At 36.7% G+C, this 22,705-nt stretch overlaps 1 protein-coding gene across 1 annotated transcript in view; it reads left to right on the top strand.

Annotated features, from left to right (window-relative positions):
* Nucleotides 1-3,872: 3,872 nt before the first annotated feature.
* The window catches only part of Rab21 (RAB21, member RAS oncogene family), a 28,327-nt gene continuing 9,494 nt past the window's right edge, over nt 3,873-22,705 (top strand). The window contains exons 1-4 of the mRNA XM_027922555.2: nt 3,873-4,288; nt 16,223-16,282; nt 17,008-17,115; nt 20,300-20,363. Of these exons, the coding sequence (XP_027778356.1) occupies nt 4,142-4,288; nt 16,223-16,282; nt 17,008-17,115; nt 20,300-20,363 (379 nt within the window). The 5' untranslated portion in view covers nt 3,873-4,141. The remainder of the gene's footprint in view (nt 4,289-16,222; nt 16,283-17,007; nt 17,116-20,299; nt 20,364-22,705) is intronic.

Here is a 22,705-nt window from a genome sequence, read left to right as displayed (position 1 = left end):
GGAAAAGAGCAGCAGCCTGAGCCTGCAAGCTTCAGTTTAGGAAGGGTTGCTTAGGCAACTTGGCGGGTGCTAATTGGCAGGGTGACTCAGGAATGGGTGCTGATTGGCAGGGTGACTCAGGAACCAGCGAGTAGATACTGTGTCCGGATTGGTTGAGAAAACTTTTGACTTTGGCGCCGCCCTCCGGAGAGGAGGGGGAGAGGTAAGGGATGACATGATGTTCTTCTAGAGATGGAAACTTAACGTCGGTGGGGAGAAACTTGATGGGGGAAATAAAACCAAAAGGCAAGGTGTCCCACACACCCAACAATTAGATTTTAAGTTCTATGAGGATAAGGACCATGTCTGATTGGGTCACAATAGCATAGTGACTGGCATGTAGTAAAATCTGAATAAATAATTTTTCAGTGGTGAAGGAATAAAGAATGAATGAACAAAAGATGTACAAAGGTCATTGACACTCATTCTCTTTCTCAAATGAAAAATAAGAATTATATCTGATTCCTCAACTCTAGATATTTCATCAAAACTCAACAATTAAAGTCCCTGGACAGTGACACTGGAGGCCATCGGTTGGTTGTGCTGGGGATTGAATCCAGGGCCTGAAGCATGCTAGGCAAGCACTATACCTCTACATCCTTGACTAAGGTTGGTCTTAATACACAGAAATAGTATAGGAACAGTAAGAGGAAGGAAAAGTCCATCAAAAGCAGGACTCAAATATATTAAAATGCTCCATAAACTCAACTTTATAACCACCAGTTCTTCCGCTGTTGCAGAAACTATTAGAGCTGCACACTACCTTTCTATGGCATTTTGTTTTATCATTTGATGCTATGCAATATATTCATTGTTAACTCGATTTCACCCATAAACTTTATGGGATTGTTTGTGGGGAGAAGCTTATGTTGGTGCAAAATAGCTGCATGAATTTGCACCTTCTCATGCCTCAACTCTTTCCCGTCAGGAATCTATTTTGAGTTATCTACTCAGTGAGGAGTCCTCATATTTTTGCAGCTCTTTTTTATCTAAGGAAGAACTGGAGTTCTATTTTTGTGTATGTGTGTGTGTGTGTGTGTTTCCCTATCGTGTTTATGCAGACCAATCAAAGTCGACTGCAAGATTGATCTAAGTTCTAAAGAGCAGAGCATTCATCTTAGAATAGGCGTATATTTCTTTTCATGCTTGGACTAATGTAGGCTACTTGTTTTCTGCCAATATGCTTATGTATTAGTTTCCTATGACTGCTGTAATAAATTATAAATAAACTTGGTAGCTTAAAACAATATATATTTTTTTCTCTTCCAGTTCTTGAGGTCAGGAGTCCAAAATTAGTATGGACAGAGCTGTACTTCCTATACAGGCTTTAGGAACTCCTTGTATTTTCCAGCTTCTGTGGTTGATAGCATTCCTTAGCTTGTGGCTACATCACTCGAATCAATGCCTCTGTGATCACACTGCCTTCTTTTCTGGTATGTAGGATCTCCTGCTTCTCTCATAAGAGTTTCTGTGATTGTAGTTGGGCCCATCCTGATAATCCCAGATAATCTCCCCATCTCAAGATCATTAACTTAATCATACCTATAAAGATCTGATCTTATATATTTGGGGGCCATTATCAGCTTACCATAATTTACAGCTCAAAAGTATACCAACTACTTATTGAAACTCATCAAAAGCTTTTTTTTTTTTTTTTTTTTGCAGTTCTAGGGATTGAACCCACTGAGCTATATATCTCATGTCCCTCCTTTTAAATTCTGATACAGGGTCTCACTAAATTGTTCCGGCTGGCCTTGAATTTGTGATCCTTCTGCTTCAACCTCCCAGGTAACTGAGATTATAGTTGTGTACCAATGCTCCTTGCCCATGAAAAATTTTATACACTCCTCAAATCCCAATGTATGCTAAGCCCAAACAATTATTTTGATTTTAAACATTTTATTTTACAATAAAATGTTAAAATTGTTTTGATTTAGTGATAAATGTAAAGTGCTACATATAGGTTCTAAAATAACCATACTATTTAAAATTATCTGGGATGCATATAATTTGAACTTAAAGAATTGGCTAAATTGAAGAGAGAAGAGAAAGCTTAAATAATAATCATATAGCTTTCTGCATATGTATGAAGATGTTTGACAAAGAATAGTGATTAGATGCATGCTGTATAAATTGAATCAGGAATAATTAACTGCAGGCAGAATCAGATTTCAATCCATTACAAAGAATTCAGAAAGGGCAATGGAAGAGGCCTCCTCAAAATGAAATCACTTCCTAGTTCTGGAAGTGTTCATGAATGTGCAAAGGCCCTGAGGGAGGCATGCAGAGAAAAAAGGTAGAGTATACATCCACAGGTACAATCATGAGAAATTTAATAAAAACAAAATCTCTTTAATGATTGATTCTAGATAGCACAAGTAATATTACTCTTCTCCAAACTAATTTTCTAATTACAGCCAGCCTGATCTTTTAAAAAGTCATATCTGATTATGTCAGCCCCTTAATAACATTCTGCACTAAAACCCTTCATTTGATTAAAGGCCCTTTCTATATTGACTCCCTGGCTTCCTTGCCAGTCTCATCTGGAGTTTTTACCTGCATTCTTGTCATGTTTCAGTTGCTCAACTTTAGAGTCCTTCCTACCTCCAGCTATTGAACAACTTCTTCCAAACCTCAATGCCTCTATCCTTTTTGCCTAGCATACTCAAAGATAGCTTTCTCCAGGAAGGCTTCTTTAACATGCCAAACTAATTGGTTTCCCATGCATACCTGCAAATTTCTCTGAACTGCTTCAAGATGAAGCATTCATTGCATAGTTGATTATTTGTCTTACTAAAAGGTAAGCTCTCTGAGGACAGACATTATATCTTCTTCAGCACAAGGCCTGGCATATAGTGGGCATATGCAAATATTTGTTGGCTGAATAAATGGACTTTTAAAAAATTTGGTTGAAGTGCAAAAAAAGACTGATGGGGGAAAAATGTTTGCCTAACTGATAGCAGACCTCTAGTTGCAAAACTTCAGAAATACCGCTATGGTTTCTTAAAGGAATGTATTTCATAAAAGAAAAGGGAGGCTAATGAGGAAAATTAAACAATCATCAAACAAACTGGGTCCATTAAACTGGAGTCAGCATGGAATACAGAAATCCTGGGAAGCAGAGCACAACAACTTAAGATATATCATGCATTCAGTCATTATTACCAAATATTTGTGGAGTGCTTATTATGTGCCTGGCATTTGGGGCAGGCTGGGCATACAAGGTAGGCAAGTATTACACAGTCTTTGTTCTTACAAAACATACAGCCCAATCGGGATGGACAAATACTTTGCAAAGTAATTTCATTTCAAAGGTAAGCCCTGATAAAGAAGGTATATCATTGTTATGAAATACCTAATTTAGTGGCAGGTAGGTAGGAAGGATAGAAGAATGTCGGGCATGGACTGGGTGGTCAGGAAGCCTTTCTGAGTTATGGAGGCCCTGACGGTCTGGGAAACTCTTAAGTTCGATAACCATAATTTGGAGATTTCAAAGAGAGATTCAAGGGCACCTTGATAGATTTGACTCAGTGATCCCTGGTGTGAAAGGTCTTTTGCCTGGTCAGCAAGGCTTGTCCCTGGGCAAGAATGACAACATTCTGCACTTCATCCCACCAGAGCGGGACCTGTCACAAAGTGCTGGTTCCTTGTTCCCGCAGGGTTCCACCAAGGGCAGGGCAGCCGCCGCCCGCAGACAGCCTGGCGGTGCCCTAGACGCCAGACTTACCCAACTCCACCCTGGGAAGAGGCGTGGAGACCCCGCCCACGCCCCGGCGAGCTCTGCCGGCGCGTCCGGGGGCCGCCCCCGGCCGCCGGGGCCACGTGACCCGAAGTGTGACGTAGGAGGAAGGAGACGCCATTAGAGGGAGGTGGAGAGGGAGCGCTCTTCGCCTTTCCTCCGGTGCCTGACGTGGTGGCTAAGGCCCTTCATTCTCGGACTTTCTCTCGGTCCTTCCAGGCCTCGCCCGAGGACAGAGAGGAGCCAGCGCCGGGTCGGCGGGCCGTTGGCAGGGCGCGGAGTCGGCCGCGGCCGTGAAGGCGCTGCCGCGGCTGTGGGAAGCTCGGCGCAGTTCTTGTGCTCGGGCGGCCAGGAAGCGGCGGGATGGCTGCGGCCGGCGGCGGAGCGGCGGCGGGCCGAGCTTACTCGTTCAAGGTGGTGCTGCTCGGGGAAGGCTGCGTGGGAAAGACGTCGCTGGTGCTGCGCTACTGCGAGAACAAGTTCAACGACAAGCACATCACCACTCTGCAGGTGCGGACCCCGGGCAGCGGGAGGTGGCGCCTCGGGGCCCCCACCTACCTGGGGCGGTGAGGACTTTGCCGCCCGAGTCCGCGGGATCTGGGCTGGCAAACTTCAGGCCTGTCACCTCCACCTTCGGATTGGTTTTCCGAGTTCGCCTTGGTTTCAGGCTAGGTCGGGGCGCCGATTGATGGTGAGGACAGGCTGTTGGACGGCGGGGTGGAAGAACCCTGAAAAGTCCCAGTGTCCCCGGTGGTAGCTGCGCACTTCGGGGAGTCCCCTTCCGTGGACTAGTTTTTCCCCTTTGATGAGCTTCCGCTTGGGCCCTAGGTGTTTTCACCCTACAGTCTCCGAGTAGCAGGGCTTTTTCTGTACTTCGGAAATAGGAACTTAGCTGCAGGTCTGATTTTGCGAAAGGTGATTTGCAACTTAAAGTACTTACTGATGACAAAGTGTTTATGCAAGTTCCATTTTGTCCTGTTAGCAGGAATGGTAAAACAGCCATCTCTGGAGGGTTTTTGAAATGACCGCTTGCTGGTGCAGGTTACGCAGTTTCATTGCAGCCTGCGTGGGTCTGACTTGTGGGTCACTCATTCTGCGAGGTCGGTCGACCCACGTTGACACGTCATGTGAATACTGGCCAGCAATTGGTCCCCAAACTAAAAGCATAGACGCTGCTACTATTCATTTCTTTAACCTGTCATGAAAGGCTGACTTTCTTCTGTACTTATATGGGAAAACGTTAAAATATAATCATTAAGAATGAAGCCAGGCCTTTGAGGAGTATTCTCTCCCCCACACTCCTGAAGAAATCGGTTTGCATTTGTTAGGAAAAGTTTATCCTACTAATCTGGCTTGGTAAATTTGGCCAGAGGCAGTAAAGTCTAGTGGACATTTGAGTTTGATTGCCTAGATTATATCCTGTCTTAATCCATTTAATTAGCTGCTTAAGTTTCTTAATCTGTCTGACCCTAAATTTCTTCTTCTGTTAAAATGGTCATAATAATAGTATCTAGCACATAGGGTTGTCAGGATAAGTATATGTAAAAGCACTAGGACTTGATGCAGTGTAAATACCCTATTTTTAGGGCCCCAACTTGCACAGTAGATTTTAATTAGTAATTGTGAAGTGTACAAGAACATGGATGCTATTTAATGGAATGCATAATCTAACCATTGTGACATTTGATGTTTGATGTTATTATTAAACTGTTGGGTCTAGAATATAGGAAGATGCTGTGATTCTGATTCCATGTTCTATTTTTACCCTTCTGTTCTTAATCCTATGTGAAACATAATATCTGAATGTCAGATTATAAATTGCCACAAGTTAATGATGCAGTGGTGCCAAAGCTCAACTTTGAACCCTGGTCTGACTTAGGATTTTGAATAGTTAACTTTGACTGCGTCTGGATATTGATAAACAAATATTTAGCAATTTCCTTTACGCTAAGATCTAAAATGAAAACTATTATAATTGAGATCTTAATGGTTTTTAAAAAGATAATTTAGTATTCTAACCTAAAAATTATATTTTTATTAGACATCTCAAAAACATGCTCAAAACTAAATACCTGAGAGAAGTCAGTGCAAACCACATAGGAAAGAATAAAGTTATAGTAGATCTTCAGTATCAAAAGCATAAAAGACCTGATTTTTATGTTTATATAACTCATCACAGTATCTGGATTTTTATAGAATTGAGGACTTTGTTGTATACCAATTTATGGGAACAGTACTCTAATCTTTTTCTCTTAGATATCAGTTCACCTCATTTTTTTTTTTCCTGAGAAGTGTGATTTGTGTGACCTAGGAGACACAATGTTATATGCCTTTAATTTCCAAAATGAGAGGATCATGCATCAGAAGATATGAGAAGAGTTCACTTTTTTCTTGTCAAGAAACTTTTCTTTTTGGTTGTTGATGGACCTATATTTATTTGTTTATATGCGGTACTGAGAATCGAACCCAGTGCCTCACACATGGGAGGCAAGCACTCTGCCACTGAACCACAACCCCAGCCCCAAGAAACTATCTTTTTAAAGTACTTTTTGTTTTGCAAACTATGCTCTTATCCATTCATATTTTTTTAAAAATAGTATGACTGATTAGAACCTGATAGTTCATGATTCACTGTTTCAGTCTTTTTTTTTTAATTCTTGAGTCAGTTGATTGTCCACCTTTTTATTTTTTAACATCTTGAAGGTAAAATGAACTGATGTCAGAGAAAGTAGAAAACTACTGAGGTGGCCCATTTCCTTTTTATACAGGTCTAATTTTCAGCAAGTTTTTCTTTGTGTCAAGTCAAACTCTGTTTTTTTGTAGTTACCACCCTAGTTCTGCCCTCTGAATGTTGGTCTCATATGACATCACTTCTGATAGATAGTTGAAGATAACTTATTACATCCCCTTGAGTCTGGTCTTCTTTGGGTAACACAGCTCTAGTTCCTTTAACTGGATCTCCAGTGACATTATTTAAAATCCTTCCACTATTTTTTTTTTAATTTTTACTTTTGTAGTTGTAAATGGACAGAATGGCTTTATATGTTTATTTGTTTTTCATTTTTTTTGTATATGAAAGCAGAATGCATTACAATTCATATTACACATAGAGCACAATATTTCATATCTCTGGTTGTATATAAAGTACATTCACTCCAATTTATGTCTTCATACATGTACTTTGGATAATGATGTTTATCACATTCCACCATCATTTCTAACCCCCTGCCCCCTCCCTTCCCCTTCCACCCCTCTGCCCTATCTAGAGTTTGTCTTTTCCTCCCATGTTCCCTCTCCCTACCCCGCAATGAATCAGTCTCCTTGTATCAGAGAAAACATTCAGCATTTGGTTTTTTGGGTTTGGCTAACTTCACTTAGCATTATCTTCTCCAATTTACCTGCAAATGCCATGGTTTTATTCTCTTTTATTGCTGAATAATATTCCATGTGTATATATACACCACATTTTCTTTATCCATTCATCTGCTGAAGGGCACCTAAGTTGGTTCCACAGTTTAGCTATTGTGAATTGTGCTTCTATAAATGTTAATGTGGTTGTGTCTTTGAAGTATGCTGTTTTTAAGTCCTTTGGGTATAGACTGAGGAGCGGATAGATAGCTGGGTCAAATGGTGGTTCCATTCCCAGTTTTACAAGGAATCTCCATACTGCTTTCCATGTTGGCTGCACCAATTTGCAGTCCCACCAGCAGTGTATGAGTGTACCTTTTTCCCCACATCCTTGCCAACACTTATTGTTGTTTGTCTTCATAATAGCTGCCATTCTGACAAGAGATTTATTAGAGTAGTTTTGATTTGTATTTCTCTAATTGCTAAAGATGATGAACATTTTTTAATATATTTGTTGATTGATTGTATATCATCTTCTGAGAAGTGTCTGTTCAGGTCCTTGGTCCATTTATTGATTGGGTTATTTGTTTTTTTGGTGTTTATCTTTTTGAGTTCTTTATATACCCTAGAGATTAGTGCTCTATCTGATATGTGAGGGGTAAATATTTGCTCCCAAGATGTAGGCTCTCTATTTACCTTACATATTGTTTCTTTAGCTGAGAAGAAACTTTTTAGTTTGAATCCATCCCTTTTATTAATTCTTGTGCTACAGGAGTTTTAGTAAGGAAGTTAGGGCCTAATCAATATTATCAAAATGACCATACTAGCAAAAGCACTATATATATTTAATGCAACTCCAATCAAAATCCCAATGGCATTCCTCTTAGAAATAGAAAAAGCAATCATGAAATTCATCTGGAAAAATAAGAGACCCAAAATAGCTAAAGCAATCCTTAGCAGGAAGAGTGAAGCAGGTAGGTAGCATCACTATACCAGACCTTAAACTATACTACAGAGCAATAGTAACAAAAACAGCATGGTATTGGCACCAAAACAGACTGGTAGACCAATGGTACAGAATAGAGGACACAGAAACTAACCCACAGAATTACAATTAGAGGTGCCAAAAGCATACATTGGAGAAAAGATAGCCTCTTCAGCAAATGGTGCTGGGAAAACTGGAAATCCATATGCAACAAAATGAAATTAAACCCCTCTCTCTTACTATGCACAAAACTCAACTCAAAGTGGATCAAGGACCTAGGAATTAAACCAGAGACCCTGTGTCTAATAGAAGAAAAAGTAGGCCCTAATCTTATTTGTTTTATTTTTATCTGGTGCTGAGGATTGAACCCAGTGCCTCGCACATGCTAGGCAAGTGCTCTGCCACTGAGCTACAGCCCCAACCCTAAAATCCTTTCACTATTTCAACATCTCTCCTAGAGTGTTTAATCACTCTTAGTCATCATCCTTCTTTTCTTACATTTTCTTATATTTGACCTGTTAAAGTTCAGGTACATCTGATTTGCTTCAATGATTAAAGTCTGTTAATTTATATATTTATTAGTTATTTTGCAGTACTAGGGATAGAACCCGGGGACAGAACCCAGGGCCGCACCCATGCTTGGCAAGCACTCTGCCGCTGAGCTACTTTCCCAGCCTTTTTTTTCTTTTTCTTTAAGTTTTAATTTGAGGGTCTCACTTAAGTTACCCAGGCTGGCCTGAAACTTGTGATCCTCCTACATCAGTCTTCAGAGTAGCTGGGACTATAGGTGTGTGTCACCACAACAGCAGTTAATGTCCTTTTAAATTTGGATTTTGTGGGCTGGGGTTGTGGCTCAGTGGTAGAGCGCTTGCCTAGCATGTGTGAGGCACTGGGTTCCATCCTCAGCACCACATTAAAAAATAAACAAATAAAAATAAAGTTATTGTGTTCAACTATAACTGAAAAATATTTTTTAAAAAAATCCTTGATTTGGGGGGCTCGGATTGTGGCTCAGTGTAGAGTGCTTGCCTAGCACACATGAGGCACTGGGTTTGATCCTCAGCACCACATTTAAAAAAAAAATGAAATAAAGATATTGTGTGTCTAGTATTTTTTAAAAAAATCCTTGGTTTTGTAATTCATGAACAATTGTTTGGCCTTCTGTGGGCCAGGAACTTGATGGGTACTGGACATATAAAGGATAAGATGTTCTAATATTTGGTAGCTACTTTTGACTTTTCACCTGAAGATTTGGGAAGAAAGCCTCCAGTGTTCTCATTAGATCATTAATAAAGACTTAAGAAGAGAGAGAAGTCCAAATACAAAGCTTGATGGCCAGTCTCACTATAGTCCAGTGATACATAGCCAGAAATGAGTTTCTCTTGAGAGCCAGAAATGAGTTTCTCTTGAGATATGAAGAATCTTAAAGAGTGGGACTTTTTCAGACTGAACATGGCCACAGGCCATTCCTTCCTCCTTTCTCTTAAATGAGAAACACAATTATTGATGGAGTGTTGTTCATACTGATAATGGAAGCAGAAAACGGTTTAAAACCAACCTTTATGGACTGCTACCTATTGGACATATATCCTTTGGTGAAATTTAAATAGTTATTCCAGCATTAGTTTTGTCCTTACTTTTTGCCCTAGCCACATCAATCTTGCCCACAAGGATTATCATGAGATGTTTTGTCAAATGTTTGCTGGAGACAAGATTTACTGTTTTTTAAGTTTAGATCTATCAGGAAGCTATATGATGTGGTGGACAGTGAAAGGACTTTTAAGATAGATAGGTTTAAAAGCTGATTCCCATTTCATAGCCTTTATGATCTTGGCAGGTTATTCTGTCTCTAAGCTGACTCTTTATGTATAAAATGTGAGTGCCTCACTCATGTATCTTTTAAGTGGATTACATTAAAGGTATCACATGTAAAGCTCCTAGCAAAGTGCCTGATGCATGTTTGTTTAACAAATATTTGCTGTTGAATGAATAGATGGTGCTTACTTTTTTTCTTTCTTTCATGAAAACTCAAAAGAGGGAATGGGGTTATTTGACTTGAATTATTTTGAGAAATTTATGTTGTATCTGAGGGATCATTATATTTTAAAGTTATTTATAGACTTTTTATATAAAAGAAAAATATATTCATATTAGAGGTTTGACTTGGGTTGACATTTCAGTAACTCACTTTTTAAAAAATTGTATTTGTTGTTTTGTTTGTTTTTAGAGTATGATGTTTGCCATGCTTTAGTGTTTTAGTACTTCTTTATTTTTCCAGAGCTTCTCCTAGTTTCTGATAGTTATAGAGTAATCTATAGATAAGTTTCCTGGCCCAGGACTTGAATTATATAAAGTACTCAAGGTCTCCTGTGTGGTTTTCTTACTGATTTGAGGCTTTGATAAATTTGACAAGACCGAGGAAGAGGATTGAAGTTATGAAATTTATTAAGGCAATATTGCTGACTCTAAGCAATTCAAAAACACTTCTGTTTTGTATCTTTTATATGTCAAACATTGTACTAGTGGGAAATGTAAAGATTAGTAAGACACTTAAGCTATCAGTTTACTTTCTTTATTCTTAAAGAATTGTGGGTATTTCAAATTGTAATCACTTCCTGTCTTTGGTATATCTTCATTATATCTGTACTCCAGGGTGATCATTTCCTTTTCTTTATATGTACCACTTTTTTGCTTATTAAGGAGTTTAGTGAAGATTATGTACTCTAATTTAAGTGACTTCTATCAGTTTTTACTAATCTCATCTGTAAAAAGTAATCTTGTTTACAATAGAACCATCATCTCCTCTTCTAGGATTCCAACTGTGGAATTCCATCTGATTTCCTGGAGTCTAGAGTAGGTACCTGACACGTGGTTAGCAAAGTAATGCTGTAAGCTTGACTGGACAGGTAGTATCCTGACAGTTTGGCAAATGAGAAAACTAGGACTTAGATTAAATTTCCAAGGCCCCATAAATAGAAACTGTGTGCCTTTTTTTTTTTTTTTTTAAAGTCAAGCATACTACCTTTTTTTTGTATGCGTGTGTTACTAGGGGTTGAGCCTAGGGGCACTCTACCACAAAACTATATCCCCAGCCGTATTTATTTTTAATATTGAGACAGGGTTTCACTAAATTGCCCCCGCAGGCCTTAAATTTGCAATTCTCCTGCCACATCCTCCCAAGTGGCTGGGATTACAAGTGCAGTCACCACACCTAGCATTTTTTTTTTTTTTTTTTTTTTTTTTTTAGTACTCCTTAACCTTCTTAGCAAGACTTATCATTTAGGTCTGAGAACTGGTTTTGTGTTTTGCATCATAGTCCCTAGACTAGAAATCTTGGTGTCCTTGTTTGTAAGATTATTATTATCTGGAAGCCACATTGAAGTATTTTTATCCCTTTATTATTTTATCACCTATATGTAGTTTTTATCTTTTTTTTTTAAAGAAAAGACTTCCTGAATTGTGGAAACAAAATTCCCAATGTGTACATATCCCATATCTGTGCCATTTTCTGCTTTGTGCTTTAAGCAGCTCCTTAGAAGTGACTATTGGACTTTGCATTTGAAAGTCTTTAATTGGCACTAAATTGATCATAATATCTCTTTTTAGAAACCAAGAAAGGAAATTTAGAAATATTCTTAGTTTTCTGATAACTAATTTTTATTGTCTTTTGCAGAGGGCTAATTTTAAAATTGTCTGCCTGAATCCTGTCTTCTGGAAATGGTCATAGATACTTATATCCGCAACATTGTTAGTGACTAACAAGAATAATGCAACTAGGTATATGCATAGCAAGTACGGGAGATAAAAGTAGGAAGATGTTTGTCTATAATTCCGTTATTGTGTTGTTTGCAACAAATTCCTCATGTTTATAAAATGATGCTTTAGAATTTTGCTTTGCTAGTAGTTAGTAAGCATAGTAAATGACTGGTTATCAAAGAACCAAAAGAACTTTTTTTTTATCAAGTAAGTTATTTTAAAAGACCTTTCATTCATCATATGTAATTTGTTCCTGTTTTTTTTTTTTTTCTATACTCTTTTTTTAACATATTTTTAAAAATTGTCATTCAGTATAATTTCAGAGAAGATTTTGGGTAAATAAACACCAGGTACAAATAACAAATGTCAGCTTGAGCTAATAATAAGAAGATTGTTGATTTTTTAATGTCCCTAAAGTTTGGAAATTGAAATCATTGGGATTCGAAGTAGTGTGCTATTACTCAGGGTTTGGAGGAAAAAGGTAAAAGATGTCTGATTACTTTGATCTTTGTAACTTTGTGCCTACCCCAAGAATATTTTGGGAGGTGAGTTGGTGTCAGAAACACTTACTGTCCAAGTGGAGGACTGCCAGGTTAAGAAACGTGTGTGTGTTCTAGAATAGGGAACTTTGTGCAATGGAAAAAACATTCTGGTGTCAGACTTTCACCCATTGCAGCATGTGGCTGAGTTGTGTGACCTGGGAGAGTCACTGTATTTCTTTGAATCTGAGGTTTAAAACTGAAAAATAAGGGCTAATTATCTACTTCACAAGGTTGTTGCAAACATAATGAAAAAGCCCAATCACAGAGCTTGGGACATGGTCTGTACATTTTTTTCCCTCCTCTCTATAGTCCTTTGAATCTTTCCTTTTAAAAATATTTTTTTTTAGTTGTGGATGGACACAGTATCTTTATTTTCTTAATTACTTTTATGTGGTGCTGAGTATCAAATCCAGTGCCTCATGCGTGCTAGGCAAGCACTATACCACTGAGCCTCAACCCCAGCCCTCCTTAGAGTCTTCTGAGCCCTCCTTAGAATCTTTTTGAGTTGCTGCTATTTAAAGTTATTCTCCTCTTCCCCCCCCCCCTTTTTTTTTAAAGAGAGAGAGAGAGAGAGAGAGAGAGAGAGAATTTTAATATTTATTTTTTTAGTTCTCGGCGGACACAACATCTTTGTTTGTATGTGGTGCTGAGGATCGAACCCTGGCCGCACGCATGCCAGGCGAGCGAGCGCACTACCGCTTGAGCCACATCCCCAGCCCCTCCTCTTCCCCTTTTTGATGAGGGAGAATTCACTGAGATGTACCTAGGCATTTGTAAGTTCCTCAGAAGTGTGGAAAAATTTTTTTTTTTATTTATGGGGGTGGGGGGCTGGAGATTGAGCACTTGACCACTGAGCCACTTCCCCAGCCCTATTTTGTATTTTATTTAGAGATGAAGTCTCACTGAGTTGCTTAGTGCCTCTCTTTAATTGCTGAGGCTGGCTTTGAACTTGCCATCCTCCTGCCTCCACCTCCTGAGTGGCTGGGGTTAGAGTCATAAACAGCCTGGAAACTGTTTTTGTTTTTTAAATGTGTAAATATCTCCAGTTTTCTTGTGAGTACATTCTGGCTTTCCTAAGATTCTTAAGTCCGTGATCACTTTCCCCTTTCATGTTTACTACAGTAAAACAGAATTAAGAATCACTGCCCCAGAGTAAGTATAACCACAAATGGTATTTTAGTAGTCTGACCAAATTAAGTGTGTGCCTTATGGAACTGATGGGGATGGGAGGACAGATTTCAGCCTTCTGACATTGGCTGCTAATTTGATTTTACATTAAACTTTTCAGATTTACTCTCAAGTATAATTGTATTTTTTTTAAAAACCTGTTTTCTCTTAAAGAAATAATAAAATACTAAAAAACTTGGGATGTATATAAAATGAGATCCATTTATATTACAGAAAGAATCTTTTTGAGAAATTGGGACTAAGAGTGGGGAAGTTTTTTAACCTGAAGTAAAAAAAGATTTAGTAGGGTTCCCCTCCCCTGCTTACTTGGGATTTAATCCCAGGCCTCACTCACTGAGCTATGTCCCCCTGTATCTCCAGCCCTGTTTATTTTTAGTTTGAGGCAGTATCTCACTGATTTGCTCGGGCTGGCCTCAAATTTGCAGTCCTTCTGTTTTATCTTGCCAAGTAACAAACCAAATTATTTTAGCTCAATATGTGATATACTAATAGAGCATATTATCCAAGGATCAACCAGGAATGGTGGCATACACCTATAATCCCTGCTACTCAGGACCCTGTCTCAAAAATAAAAAGGTATAGGGATAAAGTTCAATGGTAGAATGCTTTGGGTTTGATCTCCAGTCTGGAAAAACAACAACAACAAAAAAATAGTTTCCAAGGAAGGTTTTAGAACATCTGTTAAATAAATTCAGTTATACAATAGCATTATTTGAGGTCTGTTATGGAAAAGGATGCTGTGGCTTCCACTCCTTCACTAGAGAAATGTGTGTTCAGCTATCAGTCTGGGAGATACCATAGCATAGTGGTTATGAGTTGCATCTGAATTTCAAATCCTACTGTGTTACTGTGTGACCTTTGGCAAGATACCATAATTGCCTCAGCTTCCTCATCTATAATAGTTGGAGAATAATTATATCTGACTCACAGGGCATTAGAATTAAATGACATACTTGAAAATACATACTTGAAAAGCTCTTAGACCACTGCTCATTTCATTATAAGCACTGTGAAAGAGTTAAATAAAAATATGTAATCTAGTTAACAGAATGCTTATCCCTATAAAAGGGTAACTTAGTAGTATGAGACAGTATATATGTGTATTACAAGATTAAGTTCCCTTTAATTTTTCAGATTAGTGTTCAATGTGGATTTTATGCATAGAGTAAGAAAACTTAAAAATCTAAGGAAGAAGAGTATAGATCAAGAACTGGATTTGGAGAGGTGAAGTTCAGATAGAGAATAAATAATAAATAATCAAATTAGAGGGGGATTTTATGAACAGACAGAATTAGAAGGAATATAAATAGGCTATAGAAGTTGGAGAGGAAGTAGAGAATATTGGAAGCTATCTTAGGAAGATAAGTGTGGACAAAATTATTGTAGATGTCTTTGGGTACAAAGATAAGGCTTTGAGATTTGTATATGTGGATTCTCCATCATTCACAAAGGAGAAGCTTATAGATTACTTTGTAACACAAAGTAAACATTCAGTAAATGTTAGTGGTAGCAGTAATGTCTGTAGTGGTTCACTGTAGGGAGGTTATTTCATTGTTTTTGACTCTTTGCCTTCTTACAGACTATGCTGTGATGAGCATCTTTTTCATAAAATTACGATTCCTAAGCAGATACTTAATATTATACTTTAAGCTCTCATGGGAGGGTGATTATAAGTTTCAGAAAGGATGTGTTAAAGAGAAATAAGGGGGATTTACCAGCTCTAGTCAATTCCTTTTGCCAAGAAACCCCATAGTAGTCATCACAAAAGGTCATTATGGTACTAGCTGCCAGCAGGGAGTTTTTCAAGCATACTTAATAAAAATGATAACCTGTTAGGGAACTCTTCTATGAGTAATAAAAATTAAAAAAGAAAAAAAAACAGGGAGGCTTTGGGAAGGTGATTTAGCATGTAGAGCACTAGATCAGAGGTGTTTACATATGGCATAATACAAAACCAATGGTCATAAAACTCCATAGGAAATATGAAAAAAAGACTCGGGAAGTTTGGGGGTGTGGTTATATATATATATATGTATGTGTATGTGTATATATACACATACACACACACACATATATATATATATATATATATATATATAGTGAATTTGTAAATGCAGAACCTTTTTTGACTAATATTGATATACAATAAGTAAACTACCAAACATTTCTTATATCTTAGAAATCTCTTAGATTTTTTCATCCTATTATTATTTAAGGAAGTCAATATCAAATTAAATGCTCTAGTAAAAAAATTGTCCCACATTTAGAGGGGAAAAACTAAGCAAAGTACTATATTGTGTGTGTGTGTGTGGGGGGGGATGAATCCCCCTACACATGCCAGGTATTCTGTCACTGACCTACATCCCTAGCTTTTCTTCATATTTTTAATAACTTTTGTTCATAAAATAATCTTATTTAGGATACTTTTTTTTTTTAGATAGGAATGTAAGTAAGTATTTTTCTGTCTTTAATAAAAATAATGTCTGGTTATAAAATAAAAATTCAAGGATTACTTTTTCTCTCAGATAACTTGTTAAGATTCACCTTGAATGATTCATCTATAGTTTTTGGATAAGTAGCATTATTTTACATGAAAAGCTGTTTAATGTATTTCTCTTTTCTTAGGCATCTTTCTTAACAAAGAAGTTAAATATTGGTGGGAAAAGAGTAAACCTTGCCATATGGGTAAGTTAACTTTTTCATCTGTATTGAGTGGTATCTGCCTCTTTTTAATATTTTGATAACTAATTTGTGGAATACTGATTTTTTTTTCCTAGGAATAGGAATTTGAATTTCTCTATTTTTTTTGAAGTTAACTGAAACTTAGGCAATTTTGTTTATGATTTTAAAAATTCCTAAAATCTGGTTAAGAATTATATTTAAATATTCATGTCATATTGACCCTAGCTACAGAAGGATCAACTCAGGATTCTACTTCAGAGAGTGGATAGGGTGGGTGGGATTGGCTTCCCTGCCAAAGTGCTAGCTCTCTCACTGGTGGAGGGTAGGACAAGGATAATATAGTAGCATCTCTGTAAGCAGGTGGTCCTGGTGCATACTCGCTTTTATTTCTTTTCTCTATGGGGGAATCTGAATTTAGGGCAGGATCTATTCCTGGTTCATAATGTAGCGTTGGCCATTTTGACCCTCTAACATCTGCTTGTTTTTTTAGTAAGGTTGCTGAGAAGAATTGGGAGAGGGAATTGACCTTTGTTTAATAGTAAAACATTTCATGTTAACCTAATTTTTTCTTTCTTTCTTTTTTTTGGTAACCTGTTTCTTTTAATAGTGTTTTGGGATTATCTGACTTTATGCTGTTTTTTCGTTGATCAGAAGTTCACTGAAGTTGCAAAAGCAGACATGCAGACATTTTTTCTTCTGGTTTAATAAACGTTTGTTGCTTTATTTAGGATACAGCAGGTCAAGAGAGATTCCATGCATTGGGTCCAATTTACTACAGAGATTCAAATGGAGCAATTTTAGTTTATGATATAACAGATGAAGATTCTTTTCAAAAGGTATGCTGTTTACTTTTGGGTAGATGATTTAATGAGAAGAACGATGATTTTTCGAGTTTCCATTTACAGTTAGTATGCAGTTTGCATAAAAGGTGACTACTTGTTTTTACTGAAATGTTTAATTTTTATTCATATTAGAGTAATTAATCATTTATTGCATGGCTTTCTCAAAGGGAAATAATTAAAGTTAAGCTTCAGAAAAATACAGGGGCTTTGTTTCTCCCTTAAAAAAAAATCTCATTTATTTGATTCTGTAGATATTGGGCACCTGAAAACTTGGTGTAGCTATGTGGGCTCCCTTTTTGTGAAGAGAGAAAAGGAAGAGCAAAAACCAGTTTAAGCTCTTTCTCATCACTAAATATTCTGGAAGTTACAGGGTAAATTTTGAAAGGACAATATAAGTAGTGTTTGTTTATTTAAAATTCCTTCGTTTTTTTAAAAAAACTCCTCTTCAAACTTGCACTATAAATGTAAGATTTTTAAAGTTGTTTGGGATCAAAAATGATTTACCATTAAGCTTACCCTCTGAATTCTCATGGCAATCAGGATTAGTTATTTATTTGACCTTCCTTCCTAAAGCCTTTTTTGGAATAAATTTGTCAGCAATGTGTAATGAAAGTGGATAATTTCCAAGGCAAAATCTTTTCTTGCCTTGAGTTACAGGTTTATTCTTGTTCAAATTTCTTGCCTTTTTAGTTTAGTTTTGCTCTTTTTTTTTCCAGTAAAATCTAATGGAGCAGATAGATATACTAGTTAGCTCTTGGATTATTAATAACATGGTAAAGCAGTCCAAAGAGTAGGGAAATGAAATAGTATGTATCTTGCTGATTTAATGATTTTTGAAAGTTATTTTGGGGCTGCTTTTTGCTGTTTATTATCCCTTCTTGGATTTTTGCATGAAAATAAATGGTTTAAGTATTTTGTTGATTAAAAGAAAGTCTAGAGTTTTGGATTGAAAAGTGCCAGTTACTTATTAATACATAATAAGAACCCCAAAACTTCATGGCTTAAGAAAGGATTTATTATTTCTCATGATTCTTTGGGTTACTAGGTATATCCTGTGCTTTGTCTGGCATATTGTTCCACCTAATTACTCTTTTCTCCACATGCTTTCTCAACATTCTTTTTTTTTTTTCTATCGTTGTTATTGTTGTTTTTGGTGTGGGGGGAGAGAGTGTCTGGGGATCAAACTCAGGGTTGCTATACATAGAGATACATCTCTAGCCCTGGTTCCCCTTGAATTTGAACTTGTATTTCCCCTGCTGCTATCCGCCACCCACGTTGCTGGGATTACATGCATGTGCCACCGTGCCCAGCTATCATTCTGTATTCTTGCTTAAGCTTTGTGTATGATAACTGGATTTCAAGAGTACAAACGTAGAAGCTGCCCAGTCTTATAACATTAAGTCTGAAACTGGCACAGTATTACTTCTGTCACTTCTCTTAGTCAAAGCAAGTTACAAGTCCATCTGAAATTCTTAGGGTGGGGAACTTCACTACCTATTGATAGAAGGCTAGGTGAAGCTATAACCAACTTTAATTCACCTCAGAATGTACAAGGAGGCCTGTGGAACAGAATATAATTGGAGACGAATAACAAATTACTTTCTGTGTTTTTACGGTTTTTATGGTACTACGGATCGAGCCCAGAGTTACTTCACTAAACTATTTATACCCAACCCTTTTTATTTATTTATTTATTTATTTTTGATAAATACCTCACTTTTGATGCTCTTGCCTCAGCCTTCCAACTAGCTGGGATTATATTGATTGAATACTGGATTGATTGATTGTGGTGCTAGAGATCAAACATGCTAGACAAGTGCTCCATCACTGAGCTGTATCCCCAGCTTAATAACAAACTTTATAAAATTTGATTAGATTAATAGGTTGTAGAGTACAGGGAGTAAAGTAATATGTAATTGGATTCTGGTCTGTTTCTCTTGGGATGATGAGGATGTATATATTTTTTTTTACCAGTTTTGTCATTTTTTTTCTTATGTGAAATTGACTAAATGCTTTGAAATCTTTATGTATTTGTGAACCAAACAAAATATGGGGCTGCACTGAGAAAACTGGTTTAGCTCTTAATAAAGATAAGGCAATGATAATTAATTACCTTTGGTTTTTATAAGGATTTGGGGTTGCTAAAGATAGTTCCTCTGTGTTCTTGCAAGGAGTGTGGAGCTGTTATATTTGTACTGTAGGACCAATGTACATACAGTAAGTGCTTATCATATATCTAATGTGGTTTTTGAAATTTATAGATGTATATGTATTTTTTAAGGAAGGTGTGATTTGACTACACACAGATTAAATTTTGTTACAAGAAAAGAAAGCAGATGTCCCAAGTTTGTTCTTTATCTTGTTCTTTTATTATAATCCTGTTACTTTGTTATAATATTATAAGCACATATTCAGAAGATTAATTTTCTTAATTCTAGTTTACTCCCAGCTGCATCTGCTGCTATGATATACTTCATATATAGTGGAGAATCAGTTTATTACTAGAATTGTCTTATACCAGTGGTTCTCTACCAAGGGATGACAATGTCCGGAAACATTTTTTGGTTGTCACAGCTGGAGGATACTATTGGCTTCTGGTGAACAGAAGCAAGGGGAAGCTATTAAATTATCACACATTACACAGGGTAGTCCTTCACAATAAAGAATGATCTGAGCCAAAAAAAAAAAATATCCAATAGTGGCAAGGTAAAAATATGTATATGGGCTTGTCACACATTAAATGATGAAAATATATTTTGCCATATTCTCTTTTTTGGTGCCCATATACATTTTTTTTTTTCTCTTTAAATGTATGATAGAGAAGTTCTTAGGCCCTCTGTTTAGGAACCAATGACCGTACTAAAGACTATTTTAAGCCCACATTGACTATAGACATTTATTATCATTTATCATAGACATTTATTGATATGCTTTGGTAAATAGCTTTGATTGGATCTATCAAAAATTTATAAAAATCTGTAATTAGAGGTGCATCTGTGGATACATACATATTTAGAGAGAGAGAGAAATCTTCTCATTTTATGTGTTTTGCAGTATAATCTGATAATAGGAAGCTATTAGACATTTTGTGGTATTTTGCCAATGTTGAGTATTTAGGTGATATTATAGTACTAATTCTAATAGGATTTGTTTTAATATTTGTTCTTTTTATACACAGGTAAAAAACTGGGTCAAAGAATTACGGAAAATGTTGGGAAATGAAATCTGTTTATGTATAGTTGGTAAGCTTCATTACTTTAAAAAATCCTTTGTTTTCTTAATGTTTTAGTAAAAAAGTAATTCTTTTTAAAAGTGACATGAGAAAGAAATAATTATAGTATTTTAGTATTAAATATTTTAGAATAACTTAGTATTTGGAGGTGATTTTACAAGAGGTACAAACCCTATACTTCAGGGAACACCTTGGGGAACAGATTGGATGCTAACCTTTTAAGGCTTCAGGTTCTCTAGTCTTGCTTTATTTAGTTTAGCCTTTGCTGTTTTTCACTATAAGATTTTGTTTAAAAAAAAAGTTTAGGAACTATTTTAAATAAGATTAAAGGGGCGGGGGCAGGGGTTGTGGCTTAGCAGTAGAGCACTCACCTTGTACGTGCAAGGCCCTGGGTTCGATCCTTAGCACTACATAAAAATAAATAATTAAATAAAATAAAATTATATTAAAAAAAAGAGATTAAAGGGGCTGGAGTTGTAGCTCAGTTGTAGAGTGCTTGCCTAGCATGCATGAGGCACTGGGTTCGATCATCAGCACCACATAAAAAAATAATAAAATAAAGATATTGTGTCCACCTATAACTAAAAATAAATAAATAAATAAATAAGATTAAAGCTGATTACTTAAGTCAGTATTCTTGTTTTATACATTTAACTATATACATTTTTGGAACAAGGACAAATTTGATTGCAAGGATGCAGTAGATAGATTATGATCCTGGGGTGGAGGAATTTTGTTAGTGGGTGAAATAAGAAGACTTCTAGAGCTCAGTCTTAGACTTCTAGAATTTTTCTTTGGTTCCCTTTATCAGATGATTATTTCTATGATATATTTGTCACACAATAAAAGTATACTAGGAACTATCCTCTGCACTCAACAGAAATTATCTCATACAATCCTGTAACCCTACAAGGGCTTTATAGAAGAAGCTGAGTCCTGGACATACATACTTGCCCAATGTCAGGCAGGTATCAGAGATGGGATTTGAATTGAAATCATTTTGACTTGTGTTCTTATGCTATTAATCCTTAAGATGTGTATTGTCAGTCTGTTTTCTCCTTTTCCATGTGGCTGATAATAGCAAGAATGAATTTAGAGAAATCTGAGTAGTTTTAGTGGAGGATGAAGGTGGTATTTAGGTAAATGAAGAAATGGTCAGTGTGGGAAAATCTTGCTTTTAGCCATAAGAATTATTTTTTTAACTTGAATTTATATTTCTTGCATCTTGTCACCACCAGATTGGCAACTTTACAATCTCATATCAGGGCACAAATTGGGTGGTGTGGGGTGGGGTGAGAAGTCAAAGAGATACCTTTGTCCTGCCTTTTAGTCTAAATGTTAAATGGTTGACTAGATAGCAGTGATATTTCGGACTGAAACACTAGAGTAACAAACTACATAATGTTTGACTCCAAAGTTGCAGTTAGTCATTATGAGGTTTGTGTAAAGTCTTTGTGTGGTATATGGAATTTATCAAGAGTAGAAAAGACCACAGTTTGTAAATGATTGAACGTTTTCTTTTGGAGGATTGTGTCATCTCTCTAAAAAGAAAGAAATTACTAACACATACACATAAGAAAGAGGAGCCTCAAGAGCTTGTTACTTAACCTAGGTCCCTCACAAAAGTAACATTAAAACAAACAAACAAACAAAAAACCTGGCTTAAATAAGCTCATGAATAGTTCATTTAAATTGTATTTTCTTAATGTTCATATTATAAGAAGGTTTGGAACGACTAATATGACATATAAAAAGTTCTCACTCCCTGCTACTGACAAGTATGTCATGGAATTTTAATTAGAATTCAGAGTTAGAACAAAGCTCATTTACTATTGTTCCCAAACTCAGCTACCATATGTGGTGCTGAGGATCAAACCTAGTGCCCCACATGTGCAAGGCAAGCACTGTACCATTGATCTACAACCCAACTCCCTGAAGAAGTTTTTTTAAAAAGATAAAAATTCTTTTGAGTGGCTTCTTTGAATCAAATACTGTACTATAATTGTGATTTAACCTATATGTACTATTCGATAATTGGGAACAGTTTATCTGATCTGACCCAGTGCAAGAATCTCATTTAGATCATCATGTTACTCTTGTATGAAGATTTGTGGTAACACTGTGTTTTTATCAGAAAGGCTACTTTTTAAAATAAACGAATTTTGTTAGTTAAAAACTGATAATACTCCCTATAATCTTACTGATTTTGTGTGTGTGTGTGTGTGTGGGGATAACCTGGGAGTGAACCCAAGGGCACTTAACCACTAAGCCACAGCCCCAGCTCAGTGGTATTTTATTTAGAGACAGGGTCTCTCTAAGTTGCTTAGGGCCTCTTTAAGTTACTGAGGCTGC

Source organism: Marmota flaviventris, chromosome 3 (genome assembly GCF_047511675.1).
Source record: "Marmota flaviventris isolate mMarFla1 chromosome 3, mMarFla1.hap1, whole genome shotgun sequence".
Taxonomy (NCBI): Eukaryota; Metazoa; Chordata; class Mammalia; order Rodentia; family Sciuridae; genus Marmota; species Marmota flaviventris.
The sequence above is the reverse complement of the archived record's forward strand: the minus strand, read 5'-3'. Positions and strand labels throughout refer to the sequence as shown.